This window comes from Gossypium hirsutum, chromosome A13 (assembly GCF_007990345.1).
Source record: "Gossypium hirsutum isolate 1008001.06 chromosome A13, Gossypium_hirsutum_v2.1, whole genome shotgun sequence".
NCBI lineage: Eukaryota > Viridiplantae > Streptophyta > Magnoliopsida > Malvales > Malvaceae > Gossypium > Gossypium hirsutum.
In genome coordinates this window covers 107,966,597-107,983,983 of record NC_053436.1, presented here as the reverse complement: position 1 = coordinate 107,983,983, position 17,387 = coordinate 107,966,597, and the positions used below count along the sequence as shown (strand labels likewise).

Sequence of the window (17,387 nt, the reverse complement as noted above, 5' to 3'; positions counted from 1 at the left end):
ATGAAAAGCATAACCTGCTTTTATAAGGCAACAGTCCTCACTTACCTGTCTGGAATTGATCTCTCTTGCAACAAGTTGACTGGTGAGATTCCCCACCAATTCCAACACTTTCAAGACATCATCGTTTTGAATTTTTCTCACAACAGTTTGATAGGACCAATCTCTCCAGCACTTGCTGACTTATCCCAAATTGAGAGTCTGGATCTTTCTCACAACAACTTGAGCGGAAATATCCCTTCCCATTTTTTGGGGTTACATTTTTTGTCATTTTTCAGTGTGGCATACAATAATTTATCTGGAACTACACCTCAAAGGACTGGACAATTTGCAACATTTGAAGAAAGCAGTTACATGGGGAATCCTTTCCTTTGTGGTGAACCATTGCCAAAAAATTGCTCAATAGATGGATCATCTTCATCGATGCCGAAAAATGCAACTGACAAGGGTTTCATTGACATGAAAGTCTTTTACGCAGGTTTTGTTGGGTCGTACATTGTGATGCCATTGTGTATTGCCATTGTGTTGTACATTAATCCTTACTGGAGACAAGCATGGTTCTATCACGTAGAAGCAGCCACCATGTCCTGCTATTATTTTGTGCTTGACCGTATTCTGCCCAAACGATTCCGTTAAGGAACCATTTAGCCAAGCCATGCTCACTCCTTCGATTTAGTGGTTTGTCATGCTCTCAATAAAAGCTTTTTATGTATCTTTCTTATTTGGCTAGTTTCATTGAAGTGGCTCATGATTTCTATTCTGTACAAAAGAAAACACACTTGAAGTTTAACTATTCTATAATATTATCTTTGACATGGTAAAGACAGGTTGCAATCTTTTTTTTTTTTTTTGAGACAATTCATCCAAACTCTAGTCTTTTTGACAGATGCATGTCAGATCTTCAAATTCTTGAATTGTTATCTTTGTTAATAAAGAACGTAATCTGCAAAGGACAAGAATAATTTGTAAAAAAAATATATATCAAATAATTTAATTTGATACCGTAATACTTTCAGTTAGACAAGACATATATATTTGTAAATGTATGCAAAAGGTGAATGAAGATTTACAGCAGTCATTTGGTTGAATATGTAGATGGATCATCTGAGTCCATCATCATAGTAAAAATGAGTGTCATCAACCCTGGTATCCTTGTAATCCTTTGGAAGGATATAGCAATTAATGGTGTGCCACACTGGTCTCTCTTCTTGGAATAATCTGCAAAATCAAGTATGTGGATCATAATTTATTTTTCAAAATGACAAAAAATTTATAAGCAGAACGGATAGCGTCAGATATTCATTTTCTAAAACCATCCATTAATTGTCATCTCGGTTTCTCTTACACAAAACAGAACCCCCAAAATGGTTTTCTTTTCTACCTACATTATACCTATAAATCACTTTTGCAGCACCTTAATACTTGCTCATTCACCATTCAATTAATGACCCAATGCATGATCGTTTCAGGCGGGGCAAAGCTTGAAATTTGTTTTAGAAGCCGAAATTAAATTGTAATTTTTACGATAGTAAAAATACAATTTTATTATTTAAATAGTCTATATTTTTATTTATAATTTTTAAAGGATTAATCAAAATTTTAACATTTTTAGGATACCAAAGTACAATTTTATCAAAATGTTTCATTTTAAGTGGGCCGGACCGCTGCCAGACCTAAACCCTATGCTACTTCAACTTTTATTTTTATTAAAATATTTATTTCTAACACTCGTGTTCAACACCTAAATATGAGAATATGACCTTCAATGATCCTCCGATACATGATAATATATATATATTTAACTTGCATTGTATAATTTAAGGAAAAAATAAATTGTTTTTAAGTATTTATTATAATATAAATTTATTAAATTAATTATCAAACATAATTAAATTAAAAAATAATTAAATTAAATTTATGTTAAATAATGTTTAGATATTGTTTTATAATTCTTAAAAGTATTGAATTTATAATTTTGCATTTTAATTAGGACAAATCTCAAAATTATACATGAACTTTGATTTAATTACTAATCAACTTTGATTTGTTGCAATTATCCACATGAAACTTTTATTGTGATTCAAATGTATATATGAAATTTTAGTTTTGGTTCAATCTTACACATTTAAAATAAATACATCAAATGTTTTATATATTAGATAAATATAATTATTTACGTATGCAATATATATATATATATAAAGATGTTATATCAATAATTCTATTAATAATTTGTGAGAATTGAATCAAATCAAAATTTCTTATATGAAATTACACAAAATCAAAGTTCATGTGAAAAAATTACACATCAAACTAAAGTTTATGTATAATTTTAAGATTTATTACTTTTAATTATTGTTTTACTTATTAGTTTTGATTTTTTTTAATAATCAATTTTTTTTCTCATTTCATTCATAAGAAGTATAAAGAAATAGAAAATATTTAATACATTTTAATTGATATATACAATTAATCTGTACATCGTAGGATAAAGAATTATTTTGTGAGATTCAGATTTATTACAACACTATTTTTTAGTTACTTTGTCACTAAGTGAGTAGTTTTCTTTATTTCAAAATGTCTGGCCAATTTAATAAAAAAATTTATTAATGTTGTGAATTTTGAAATTTGAAAAAAAAAATAAATCCTTAATAATAAAATTACAGAGATCAAATTCTAATTTTATGTATAATATAGACTTACAGCAAATTTTAACCTTTTACAATTTTTTTAATGGTTTCATTTAATATAAATTCCAATGACATTTATTTAAATATGTTAGAGTAGAAATTTATATATAACAATTGTGTATAGAACTATAGTTTCGCATTTTAATTAGGGATAAAATTTAAAATTGTACATGAATTTTGATTCAATAAGCAATTTGAATAATAATTTAGTGCAGTTATATGCATGAAACTTTGACTGTGGTTCAAATATGTATGTAAAAGCCCATTTTGCCCGGGCCCAGACCATAAAACCCAAATAGACCAAGACCAATAAAGAATTAACAGACCATTACAACAAAATTAACCCAAAAACAGACCCAATCCAAATGCCCAATAATGATAAAAACCTTAGAGGCCCGAATGGCCCAAAACTATACTAGTTTTCAGCCAAACAAAAAAACCCTAGCCTCATGCTTTGTAGCTGCCGCCGCTTCACCTCCCCTCACGCATGCACGCCTCTGACCGGTCGCCACTCGCACGCCTCAGCCTTGGCCACTTGCCCACTAACCTTCTGACACCAGCTCTCCATGCCACCATGTCGGCCACCTGCTCCTCTGTACCATCATGCCTCTGCCACCGCCGTTTGCCCATTCCCTGCAAGACCAGAAAGAAGATGGACAACAATATTTTTAAAGGCTATAAAAGCCCGAAGAAAAACAGATGCATGGGGAGGAGGGGGTTCTTCTTTTTTGATATAAAAAAAAGGATTTTGTAACACAGATATTAGAGATCGAAACAAACATAAACAAAGGGTAGCAAGAAATCAAAAAAGGTTGATTTTCACTTTCGTTCTAATATCTGAGTTCACTTATTTTGTTTTTTTATTTTTCTTTTTTATATACGAAAATAGACAAAAGTAAAAGAAAAGAAATAAGGAAACCTCACCTGAAACCACGGACGCGTCGCCGGAGAACCTTCTCCATCGTGGCGATTGGGTTCGAAGGAGAGGGCCACGGGTTTCTCTCTTGGCTCCCAAAGGACGTCGAGGTGCTTGGCCTTCGAAGGGCTCCCAAGCGGGGTTTAAATACCCAGGGTCGCACGTCGCCGGGCACCGAAAATAGTGGCGATACGGTGGACGGCGAGATAGCCCGATCGGCTGAAGCAAAGAGAGAGGGGGAGAGGGCAAAAGGCCCTCAGTTTTTTTAAGAGAAACTGAAATGAAGAAAAGAAACTAACTTAAAGACTAGAGGCAAACGGCGCCGTTTGGGAGTGGGGGGTCCAGGTGCCAAAACGACACAGTTTTGGACCTCCCACACGCGACCCGCCCTACGCCCACGGAGGATCCGCGCATTTTGACCGAATGGTCTATTTGCGCATGGGATCCCCTACTTTCTTGGCGCATTTCAATGTGTCCTCCCTTCTTTTTTTATTTCGAATTCGCCCCAAATTTGTGTTCCAAAATTTAATATAGTCTTTTTTAATTAATCAACTTTATTTTTATTATTAATTCTATTGTTGCTACTTATTATTATTGCCATTATTCTATTATTTCTTATATTTTATCATTATTGTTGTTACTATTTATATCACTGTTTTACATAATAGTTATAATCATTATTATTCTTTATTTGTTATTGTTGTTATTCTATTATTGTCGTTATTGTTAATATTGGAGCTATTTTTGTCCTTATTACTTTATTGATATCATTGTTTTCTATGTCATTATTATTGTGTTATCATTAGTATCACCACTATGTCATCAAATCAATCAATTTTATATTAAATTTGTCATATTATATTATTTTATTTTCTTGTTTCTTATCTACATTATTATTACTATTATTATTGGCATTATTTTGAATATATCATATATTCTAAATCATTATCAATTTTAAAAATTTTGCATATATGTTATTTCTTCTGAATCATCATACGTAATATTCATTTTAAATTTTTATATGTATCTTTATACTCTAAATTCTTATGTATATATATACGTACTTATACATACTTAAATATATTTTTCACATTTCATAATTCTTATATACTTACATATATTTATGCATATTTTACATCATATACATACTTATATATATTCTTTATATTCTTAAAAATGCTTTTTGTATATTTCACATATTTTATGATTCACATACATATACTTTATATTATCACAATTTGTAAATATATATAAACACATATTTACATTTTTATTTTTATAATACTTACCGATTTTTTATATATGTATATATTTATCTATGTTTTCACATTCTATAATTTATACGCATTTCTTATTTTATGGCTTAAAATTATACATGCATATACATTTTTACATAATTGTATTTATTGTCATCATTGTTATTTGGTGTTTGTTTATTTATTCATGTACACTTGTGCTTTTTCTAAAATGTTAGTTCTATTTATTTATTTGTATGCTTTGTTTATGTAATCGCCTCGTCATTTCATTTTGCCTATTGTATTATTGTTACTCACTTTGCCTTGCTCACCTTGTCGTATTCGTTATTGTTTTGTCAAGCATTAATACCAAGCATCAAAAGGAAAATTTTTCTAAATAAGGCAATATTTCACGTTTAGAAAATCGAGAAAACGTGCCCTAACGTGCTGGGTTTCGATTTCTCGTTCGACTAAATAGCCAAATATCCTCTTAAAGCTTCAAAGTGTGGTTTCATTAAACTATAAGGTGATCTTGGTTTCGATGGTTTAGAGTATCGTGTCCTAACGTGCTGGATGTGATATTCCTTCGGAACAAGAGAATCTTATATTCCAATTCACGTCATCAGAGTTTCTTTCAAGGATCGTATTTTTTAAAAAAAACTCTTCAAATTTCCAATTTTCGACACTAAGACACTAATTAATCAACTAGGTACCAATTTTGGGCGTATCGAGGGTGCTAATCCTTCCTCGTGCGTAACCGACTCCCGAACTCATTTTTCTGAATTTCGTAGACCAAAATCGTTGTTTTAATAAAATTAAATCATTTATTAAAAAACAACCACTTTTTGAGGTGACCCGATCACACCTCATCAAAAAGGATTGGTGGCGACTCCCGTTTTCATTCTTTTTTTTAAATCCAAGTCGACCCCGTTTTCATCCAAAAACAATGGTGTCAACAGCTTGGCGACTCCACTGGGGACAATAAGAGAGTCAAGCCACGTGTTGATTATTTCTTGTCTTTTTGTCGAAAGTTGAAAATTTGATTTAAATTTACGATCCTCTCATTACATCTCTTTTGTTTTGAGTTATATTTTTTATCGTGTTCTGTATTTTATTTTATACCTCCGCACATTGCATTGCATGACCGCTGGTCATACCCTTTTAAGTGGGAGTGAGAAACTATGCCTTCGTGAGGTTTTCACCTCCGCATGGGATAGTGAATCGCTTCCGGGATACATCCGTACCTATGTCTTCGTGAGATTTTCATCTCCGCATGGCCATAGGGAAATGTATTCCCCTGAACTGAACTCGGTCCATATGAGCCTATAATGGGTGAGGATCGAGGAATCTGCTGGTTCAGGTACCTTTACTCTAGAACCAAACCACATATAGAGAGACCTAGGAGCCTACCCTACGTAGAGCCACTCCAAACCCCTAGTGGTCACCCGAATTGCTTTATTTGTTATTTATTCTGCACTAACGTGTTTTGTTTTTTTTGTTTATAATTGCATTGTATTACATCATCCTAGGAAGGAGGTGTTGATTCATATTTGATTGCTAAATAGAACAGTTTGTCATAAGAAAACAAATTTTTTTGATAAAGTGGATTATAACGCGGTTGTCTAAATATGGTCCAAGTGAATACATGAAAGAAGGCTGATAGTCCGTGAAGAAATACAAGACTTTGCTTCATTGCCTAAAGACAGAAACTAACAAAGATTATTCGAGAGCTGTCATGTCTTAAAAGAGCTGAAAAGTATCATAGAAATAAGTGAGCAACGAGTCGCAGCCTAGATCAAGCAAAAAAAAGGAGTTAATATAGACATCTCTTGGAGAATTCGTCAGACTCGACCATAAGATCCAGATATGAAGAGGAAGAAAGGTGTCTTCACTTGGAATATGAGAGAAAGACCGTGTATGTAGTCCGTTTTATGTAAAGGAATTTGTTTTCTAGAAAAGTTGTTCCAATGAAATTAAATTCAGAATCAATGTCTTCCTTTCTTTTTGCATTCATGCATTTGCATTACATTACATCAAAGAAAAGAATGTGTTGATTCGAAATTCGATTCCTAAATAGAATAGTTTGTCATAAGGAAGCGAATTTCTTGATAAAGTGGATTATAGTGCGGTCGCCTGAATATAGTCTGAGTAAACACGATGAGAGAAAGCTGGTAGTTCACGGAGGAATACATAATGTAATTTCTAGAGATTCAAGCCAACGAAGGCATGACGAGAGAAAGCCGGAAGTCCACGAAGGAATACATGACTTGATTTAATTGCCAACGAAGATTATCCAAGAGCTGGCACTTTTTGATGAGTATCATGGAGATAAGCGAGCAAGAGATCGAGGCTCAGATTAAGCAGTAAGGAGCTAGCAAATGCATCTTTTGGAGAATTTACAGGGTTTAACCATGAAGAAAATATCAGCGTTTACTTGGACTATGAAGGGCAATACCACATATGTAAACTATTTTCATGTAAAAAAATATGTCTTTTAGAAAAATTATTCTAATAGAATTAAATTTAGAATCAACGCCTTCCTTTCTTTTGCATTCATTTCATGCATTTGCATTGCATTGCTTTATTTTGCATTAGACTTTCCCTAAAAGGACCCTAATTAGGTAAAATTATCCCAGTTAACTTGGAAACCGACAAAAGTCAAATGACTAGGCATCTTTACGTTACACGATAATGAGCAAAGAGTTGTAATGCCTTGAACAAGTCAAAAGCCTGAAAGGAATATCGAGGAATTTCAATGATATATCCGAAAAGGGAACTGATGAATAAAAGTCTCCAAACTTTTGCATATTTAGGAGTGTTTTGAACAATGGGACTGTGGAAGAGATCCTTGTATTTTTAGAGCTAATCTAGAGTAATATTCAGAACACTTGTTGCCCTAAGCCTGGGGGTGATAAGAATCTTTTGTAAAAGGCACATGTCCAAAATCTAATTTTAGTGAAAACTTATCATTCAGTTTTATCTTGAGCAAATATTCTTTCATTCTTTTCATTCCCTTTATAATCATACTATGTATACAAGTATTCTTAGATTCTTTTATTTGGGCCTCCATTTGTTCCAATAACAGGTCTTCAGATATCAACGAGATGAGCGACGCTGTTACGAATTCAGAGTCTCTATTTGAACAAGACATGAGTATAGATGATCCTCAAGATTTTGAAGGTGACCAAGACAGCGTTTTATCTCCGGATTTGTTAAGAATGATGGAAGAAGAAGAAAAACAAATTCTACCCTATAAGGAATCAGTAGAAGTTGTGATCTTAGAAGAGGGCAGAGAGGTAAAAGTTGGCGCTTGCATTGCCAAGGAAATAAGGCAAGACCTTGTTGAGTTGCTTCAAGAGTTTAAAGATGTCTTCGCATGGTCCTACCAAGATATGCCAGGGTTAAGTACTGATATCGTGGTACACCGATTGCCTATAAAGGAAGAATGCAAACCAGTCCAACAAAAGCTTCGAAGGATGAGGCCTGATGTCTTGCTAAAAATAAAGGAAGAAGTTAAGAAGCAATTTGATGCTGGTTTCTTACAGGTGGTCAAGTACTCAGAATGGGTAGCCAATATAGTCCCTGTTCCTAAGAAAGATGGGAATGTGCGAATGTGTGTGGACTACAGAGACTTGAACAAAGCCAGCCCAAAAGATAATTTCCCACTGCCTCATATCGATACCTTAGTAGACAACACGGCCGGATACTCACTGTTCTCTTTCATGGATGGTTTCTCCGGGTACAACCAAATTAAGATGCTTTCTGAAGACAGGGAGAAGACCACATTCATAACGATGTGGGGGACGTTTTGTTATAAAGTAATGCCTTTTGGGTTGAAAAATGCGGGAGCAACGTATCAGAGAGTCATGGTAGCATTATTCCATGATATGATGCATAAAGAGATAGAAGTTTATGTTGATGACATGATCGCAAAATCCAGAACTGAAGGGGAACACGTGCAAGTTCTGAGAAAACTGTTTCTAAGGTTAAGGAAGTTCCAGCTAAAACTTAACCCAGCCAAGTGACTTTCGGGGCGAGATCAGGAAAATTGCTAGGATTCTTAGTCAGCGAAAAGGGAATTGAAATTGACCCAGACAAAGTTAAGGCCATATAAGAATTACCTCCGCCAAGTACTCAAAAAGAAGTTCGGGGTTTCCTAGGAAGACTAAATTACATCACTCGATTCATTTCACAATTAACTAAGAAATGTGACCCCATATTCCGTCTTCTTAGGAAACACAATCCAGGTGTATGGGATAAAGAGTGCCAGAAAACTTTCGAAAGAGTTAAACATTACTTGTCCAACGCCCCAGTACTGATGCCACCTTGCCCTGACAAGCCACTGATACTATACTTGGCAGTATTTGAGAATTCTATGGGGTGCGTGCTCGGCCAACATGATGAGTCAGGACGAAAGGAAAGAGCGATCTATTATCTCAGTAAGAAGTTCACTGAATGCGAAACGAGATATTCGCCAATTGAAAAATTATGTTGCGCATTGGTTTGGACTACTCGGAGATTGAGACAATACATGTTGTACCATACGACTTGGTTAATCTCAAAGTTAGACCCTCTGAAATACATGATGGAGTCAACTGCTCTAAACGGAAGGATGGCCCGATGGCAAATTCTACTATCTGAATTTGACATAACCTATGTGAATCAAAAGGCTGTAAAAGGGAGCGCGATAGCAGATTTTCTAGCAAGTAGAACCCTGGACGATTATGAGCCTTTGAACTTTGATTTCCCAAATGATGATCTGATGTATGTGGCAACTACTGAAGCAAGCACACAAGAAGGCAATACTTGGAAATTAAATTTTGACGGAGCCTCAAATGCCATGGGCAACGGGATTGGGGCAGTCTTAGTATCTCCAAACGGTGATCATTATCCTTTCACCAGTAAACTAGATTTTGATTGCACAAATAACATGGCGTAATATGAAGCATGTATCATGGGAATCCGCGCGGCTATGGAACGCAAAATCAAGGTACTTGAGGTATATGAGGATTCGGCATTGGTAATTTATCAGCTCAAAGGCGAATGGGAAACAAGAGACCCTAAGTTGATTAGTTACCGAAGGCTAGTCCTAGAATTGATTGAGGAGTTTGACGACATCACTTTTCGTTATCTCCCACGAGACGAGAATCAGATGGCCGACGCTTTAGCTACATTGGCTTCCATGATCAAAGTAAATAAACCAGAGGATGTGAAGCCTATCCAAATGAGCATTTATGATGCTCCAGCCCACTGTTGTAACATTGACGAGGAAGAAGAAAAGGACGACAACCCTTGGTATCAGGACATATTGCAATACGTGAAAAATCGTGAATACCCAAACCAAGCAACTGAGAATGACAAGAGAATGTTGAGGAGGCTGGCCAGTGGTTACGTCTTAGATGGAGAGATCCTGTACAAAAGAGGAAAAGATCAGGTGCTGTTAAGATGTGTGGACGCTGTGGAGGCCAAGCAGATCTTGGAAGAAGTCCATGACGGTATTTGTGGAACACACGCTAACGGTTTCACAATGGCCAGACAGATCATGATATTTGGATATTATTGGTCTACCATGGAAGGAGACTGCATTAAATATGCTAAGAAGTGCCATAAATGCCAGATTTACGGAGACAAAATTCATGTGCCTCCATCACCTCTTCACGTCATGACTTCCCCATGGCCTTTCTCCATGTGGGGCATGGACGTCATTGGGCCGATATCGCCAAAGGCTTCAAACGGACATCGTTTCATTTTTGTAGTGATTGACTACTTTACTAAGTGGGTAGAAGCTACTTCATATGCTAATATCACAAAGCTGACAGTCGGTAAATTCTTGAAAAATCATATGTCAATATGGAATGCCAAAAGGGGATCATATTAGACCATGTATTGAATTTGAACAACGGCACGACATCAGAAGTTTGCAGTCTGTTCAAGATTAACACCATGCCGCCCAAAATGAACAGTTCAGTGGAGGCAAAAAAAAAGACAAAAAAAAGTAAAAAAAAACGAGAAAATAAAAAGCAAAAAAAAACCAAATAAAAGAAAAACCTCTACTGGAGCAACTCAGTTCTCACTAGTATATGGAATAGAGGTAGTTTTACCCATCAAAGTTGATATTTCTACCCTTCAAGTCTTGTCAGAGCTGAATCTGGATGAAGCAAATCCAAACCCGATATGATCAGTTAAATTTGATTGAAGAGGAAAGATTCAAGGTTATCCGTCTTGGTCAAAAGTACCAAAAATAAAATACGCGAGCTCACCAAAAAGTTCGCTCCAGAGACCTGATATCGAAGAATATTCTTGCCATACAAAAGAACTTCAGAAGAAAATGGATGCCGAACTGGAAAGGACCTTATGTGGAAGGCCTTATCTAAAAAAGCGTTGATATTGACAGGATGGATGGCAAGAACCTACCTAATCTCGAGAATTATGATTCAAGAAATAAATACTTCACTTGAAAAAAAAACGGAAAGAAAAATGAAAAAATGAAAAAAGAAAAGAAAAAAGAAAAAGGAGAGGCCAAGGTGAAAACCCGCAAAGGGCGCCTTGAGACCAAAGGGGTTTTGAATTGAAAACCCAGGAATGGGCAATTCAAATTTTCGATCAAAGATGAGGCATAGAGTAGTTTTGTCTTCTCCGAATTAACAAGAAGGAAAGATGCTACATCTTGGGGCATCAACAAAGCCTTCTAGGACTTCTAAACACATATCAAGTTCAAAAGGGTCCTTAAGAAGTTTGGGGCAGAGAAGCTCATGCTACGATATCTGGGGCACCTATTCCCATTTTATTCATTTTTTGTATTTTTGACAAAATACATCATCTTGATTAATTTATTCTCATTTTGTATTCTAGCAAAATTTGCTATCCTGATTAATGTGTTCATTTAGAGCTTTGCTCTCAACAAATTTTCATCTTATCCATTGTGATAATATTTTCCATCTTATTCATCTCGTATCTCAGCAAAATTTGCTATCTTGATTGATTTGTTTGTTTAGAGCTTTACTCTCAACAAAATTTCATTTTGTCCATTTTGATAATCTTTTTCAAGCATTTTTCATTGAAATAACGATTAATGGACTGACAATACACACGCAGAAGGAGTTCTGCATATTACTCTGAAAGTTTCTAAATAATACGAGGACCTGAAACAGGACTATTGTTTAGAACTAACCAAACCTAAGGGTTGGAAACATTTGAGAAATGATAGTCTAAATAGCGTCTATTTCTTTAGGTTTTCTGTCAAAGGTACTGGCTGAACAAGAAGGCATCAGTGATAGAACCTTGATGAACAATGAGGAATGACAATCTAAGCATTAAAAATGGATCATTCTCATGACATTCTACAAATATAATACATACACATCTAGTTAGGAGCATTTGATTCATTCTGATCATGTCATCCTAAACACTAGGCGTAAATAGGTCCTATCTTCCTATATTGGTAGGAAGTGGATCGAAGATTGCAGATCTTGCCTTCCTGTATTTGGCAGCGAAGCAGATCAAAGATGGCAGATTTTACCTCCCTGACCACAGTGGAGTACATTGAAGCCGATAACTCTATCTCCCTGTATTTGGCAGTGGAATAGATTGAAGATTGCAGATCTTGCCTTCCTGTATTTGGCAGCAAAGCAGGTTGAAGACGGCGGATTTTACCTCCCTGATTACAGTGGAGTATATTGAAGCTGATAGTTCTATCTCCCGGGGCAAGAAGTAGATCGAAGATAGCTGATCCTATCTTCCTATATTGGTAGGAAATGGATCGAAGATTGCAGATCTTGCCTTCCTGTATTTGGCAGTGAAGCAGATCGAAGATGGCAGATTTTACCTCCCTGACTACAGTGGAGTAGATTGAAGCCGATAACTCTATCTCCCTGTATTTGGCAGTGAAATAGATTGAAGATTGCAGATCTTGTCTTCCCACATTGGTGGCGAAGTAGATCGTAGAAAGCAGATCTTATCTTCATGTATTGGCGTGAAGTAGATCGAAGGTAGCAGATCCTGTCTTCCTATATTGGTAGGAAGTGGATCGAAGATGCAGATCTTGTCTTCCCATTTGGTGGCGAAGTAGATTACAGAAAACAGATCTTGTCTTCATGTATTGGCGTGAAGTAGATCGAAGATAGCAGGTCCGGTCTTCCTATATTGGTAGGAAGTGGATCGACGATGCAGATCTTGTCTTCCCATATTGGTGGCGAAGTAGATCGTAGAAAGCAGATCTTGTCTTCATGTATTGGCGTGAAGTAGATCGAAGATAGCAGGTCCTATCTTCCTATATTGATAGGAAGTGGATCCAAGATACAGATCTTGTCTTCCCATACTGGTGGTGAAGTAGATCGAAGAAAGCAGATCTTGTATTCGTATATTGGTGGTGAAGTAGATCGAAGATAGCAGATCCTGCCTTCCTATATTGGTAGGAAATGGATTGAAAAACAGATCCTATCTCCCTGTATTTGGCAGTGGAATAGATTGAAGATCAAAGATGGCAGATTTTACCTTCCTGACTACAATGGAGTACATTGAAGCCGATAACTCTATCTCCCTGTATTTGGCAGTGGAATAGATTGAAGATCGAAGATGGCAGATTTTACCTCCCTGACTACAGTGGAGTACATTGAAGCCGATAACTCTATCTCCCTGTATTTGGCAGTGGAATTGATTGAAGATCGAAGATGGCAGATTTTACCTCCATGTGACTACAGTGGAGTACATTGAAGCCGATAACTCTATCTCCCTGTATTTGGCAGTGGAATAGATTGAAGATTGCAGATCTTGCCTTCCTGTATTTGGCAGCGAAGCAGATCAAAGATGGCAGATTTTACCTTCATGTGACTACAGTGGAGTACATTGAAGCCGATAACTCTATCTCCCTATATTTGGCAGTGGAATAGATTGAAGATCGAAGATGGCAGATGGCAGATTTTACCTCCCTGACTACAGTGGAGTACATTGAAGCCGATAACTCTATCTCCCTGTATTTGGCAGTGGAATAGATTGAAGATCGAAGATGGCAGAGTTTACCTCCCTGTGACTACAGTGGAGTACATTGAAGCTGATAACTCTATCTCCCTGTATTTGACAGTGGAATAGATCGAAGATTACAGATCTTATCTCCCTAAGTAATAGTGGAGCAGATCGCATCAAGTCTTATCTCCCTAAGCAGTAGTGGAGCAGACAAAACCACAGATCTTATCTCCCTAAGTAATAGTGGAGCAGATCGCATCAAGTCTTATCTCCCTAAGCAGTAGTGGAGCAGACAAAACCACAGATCTTATCTCCCTAAGCAATAGTGGAGCAGATCGCATCAAGTCTTATCTCCCTAAGCAGTAGCGGAGCAGACGAAACCACAGATCTTATCTCCCTAAGTAGTAGTGGAGTAGATCACATCCAGTCTTATCTCCCTAAATAGTAGTGGAGCAGACTAAAAACACAAATCTCATCCCCATGGAGTCGTAGCAGAGTATATTGAAGCTACAAGGCGTATCCGAAGTTGCAGTAGAGTGGATCGAAGCAATAAGACGTAGCAGACTGGAATAAGGCTACTGGAAGAAGATGAGCACCAAAAAGTCAAGACTCGGCAAGACCGGGCAAAATTGGCCCTTTTGATGTCTTTGCTCTATTCTCGTTACACGAAAATGAGCAAAGAGGGGCAGCTGTAAAAGCCCATTTTGCCCGGGCCCAGACCATAAAACCCAAATAGACCAAGACCAATAAAGAATTAACAGACCATTACAACAAAATTAACCCAAAAATAGACCCAATCCAAATGCCCAATAATGATAAAAACCTTAGAGGCCCGAATGGCCCAAAACTATACTAGTTTTCAGCCAAACAAAAAAACCCTAGCCTCATGCTTTGTAGCTGCCGCCGCTTCACCTCCCCTCACGCATGCACGCCTCTGACCGGTCGCCACTCGCACGCCTCAGCCTTGGCCACTTGCCCACTAACCTTCTGACACCAGCTCTCCATGCCACCATGTCGGCCACCTGCTCCTCTGTACCATCATGCCTCTGCCACCGCCGTTTGCCCATTCCCTGCAAGACCAGAAAGAAGATGGACAACAATATTTTTAAAGGCTATAAAAGCCCGAAGAAAAACAGATGCATGGGGAGGAGGGGGTTATTCTTTTTTGATATAAAAAAAAGGATTTTGTAACACAGATATTAGAGATCGAAACAAACATAAACAAAGGGTAGCAAGAAATCAAAAAAGGTTGATTTTCACTTTCGTTCTAATATCTGAGTTCACTTATTTTGTTTTTTTTTATTTTTCTTTTTTATATACGAAAATAGACAAAAGTAAAAGAAAAGAAATAAGGAAACCTCACCTGAAACCACGGACGCGTCGCCGGAGAACCTTCTCCATCGTGGCGATTGGGTTCGAATGAGAGGGCCACGGGTTTCTCTCTTGGCTCCCAAAGGACGTCGAGGTGCTTGGCCTTCGAAGGGCTCCCAAGCGGGGTTTAAATACCCAGGGTCGCACGTCGCCGGGCACCGAAAATAGTGGCGATACGGTGGACGGCGAGATAGCCCGATCGGCTGAAGCAAAGAGAGAGGGGGAGAGGGCAAAAGGCCCTCAGTTTTTTTTAAGAGAAACTGAAATGAAGAAAAGAAACTAACTTAAAGACTAGAGGCAAACGGTGCCGTTTGGGAGTGGGGGGTCCAGGTGCCAAAACGACACAGTTTTGGACCTCCCACACGCGACCCGCCCTACGCCCACGGAGGATCCGCGCATTTTGACCGAATGGTCTATTTGCGCATGGGATCCCCCTACTTTCTTGGCGCATTTCAATGTGTCCTCCCTTCTTTTTTTATTTCGAATTCGCCCCAAATTTGTGTTCCAAAATTTAATATAGTCTTTTTTTAATTAATCAACTTTATTTTTATTATTAATTCTATTGTTGCTACTTATTATTATTGCCATTATTCTATTATTTCTTATATTTTATCATTATTGTTGTTACTATTTATATCACTGTTTTACATAATAGTTATAATCATTATTATTCTTTATTTGTTATTGTTGTTATTCTATTATTGTCGTTATTGTTAATATTGGAGCTATTTTTGTCCTTATTACTTTATTGATATCATTGTTTTCTATGTCATTATTATTGTGTTATCATTAGTATCACCACTATGTCATCAAATCAATCAATTTTATATTAAATTTGTCATATTATATTATTTTATTTTCTTGTTTCTTATCTACATTATTATTACTATTATTATTGGCATTATTTTGAATATATCATATATTCTAAATCATTATCAATTTTAAAAATTTTGCATATATGTTATTTCTTCTGAATCATCATACGTAATATTCATTTTAAATTTTTATATGTATCTTTATACTCTAAATTCTTATGTATATATATACGTACTTATACATACTTAAATATATTTTTCACATTTCATAATTCTTATATACTTACATATATTTATGCATATTTTACATCATATACATACTTATATATATTCTTTATATTCTTAAAAATGCTTTTTGTATATTTCACATATTTTATGATTCACATACATATACTTTATATTATCACAATTTGTAAATATATATAAACACATATTTACATTTTTATTTTTATAATACTTACCGATTTTTTATATATGTATATATTTATCTATGTTTTCACATTCTATAATTTATACGCATTTCTTATTTTATGGCTTAAAATTATACATGCATATACATTTTTACATAATTGTATTTATTGTCATCATTGTTATTTGGTGTTTGTTTATTTATTCATGTACACTTGTGCTTTTTCTAAAATGTTAGTTCTATTTATTTATTTGTATGCTTTGTTTATGTAATCGCCTCGTCATTTCATTTTGCCTATTGTATTATTGTTACTCACTTTGCCTTGCTCACCTTGTCGTATTCGTTATTGTTTTGTCAAGCATTAATACCAAGCATCAAAAGGAAAATTTTTCTAAATAAGGCAATATTTCACGTTTAGAAAATCGAGAAAACGTGCCCTAACGTGCTGGGTTTCGATTTCTCGTTCGACTAAATAGCCAAATATCCTCTTAAAGCTTCAAAGTGTGGTTTCATTAAACTATAAGGTGATCTTGGTTTCGATGGTTTAGAGTATCGTGTCCTAACGTGCTGGATGTGATATTCCTTCGGAACAAGAGAATCTTATATTCCAATTCACGTCATCAGAGTTTCTTTCAAGGATCGTATTTTTTAAAAAAAACTCTTCAAATTTCCAATTTTCGACACTAAGACACTAATTAATCAACTAGGTACCAATTTTGGGCGTATCGAGGGTGCTAATCCTTCCTCGTGCGTAACCGACTCCCGAACTCATTTTTCTGAATTTCGTAGACCAAAATCGTTGTTTTAATAAAATTAAATCATTTATTAAAAAACAACCACTTTTTGAGGTGACCCGATCACACCTCATCAAAAAGGATTGGTGGCGACTCCCGTTTTCATTCTTTTTTTTAAATCCAAGTCGACCCCGTTTTCATCCAAAAACAATGGTGTCAACAATGTATATATCAAACTTTAGTTTCTGTTCAATCATAC

At 35.8% G+C, this 17,387-nt stretch overlaps 1 protein-coding gene across 1 annotated transcript; it reads left to right on the top strand.

Moving 5' to 3' along the window:
• Window positions 1-633, top strand: LOC121212356 (receptor-like protein 15). The gene has a single exon (XM_041084827.1). The coding sequence runs from the start codon at window positions 1-3 to the stop codon at window positions 631-633; it is 633 nt and encodes a 210-aa protein (XP_040940761.1).
• Window positions 634-17,387: the final 16,754 nt, after the last annotated feature.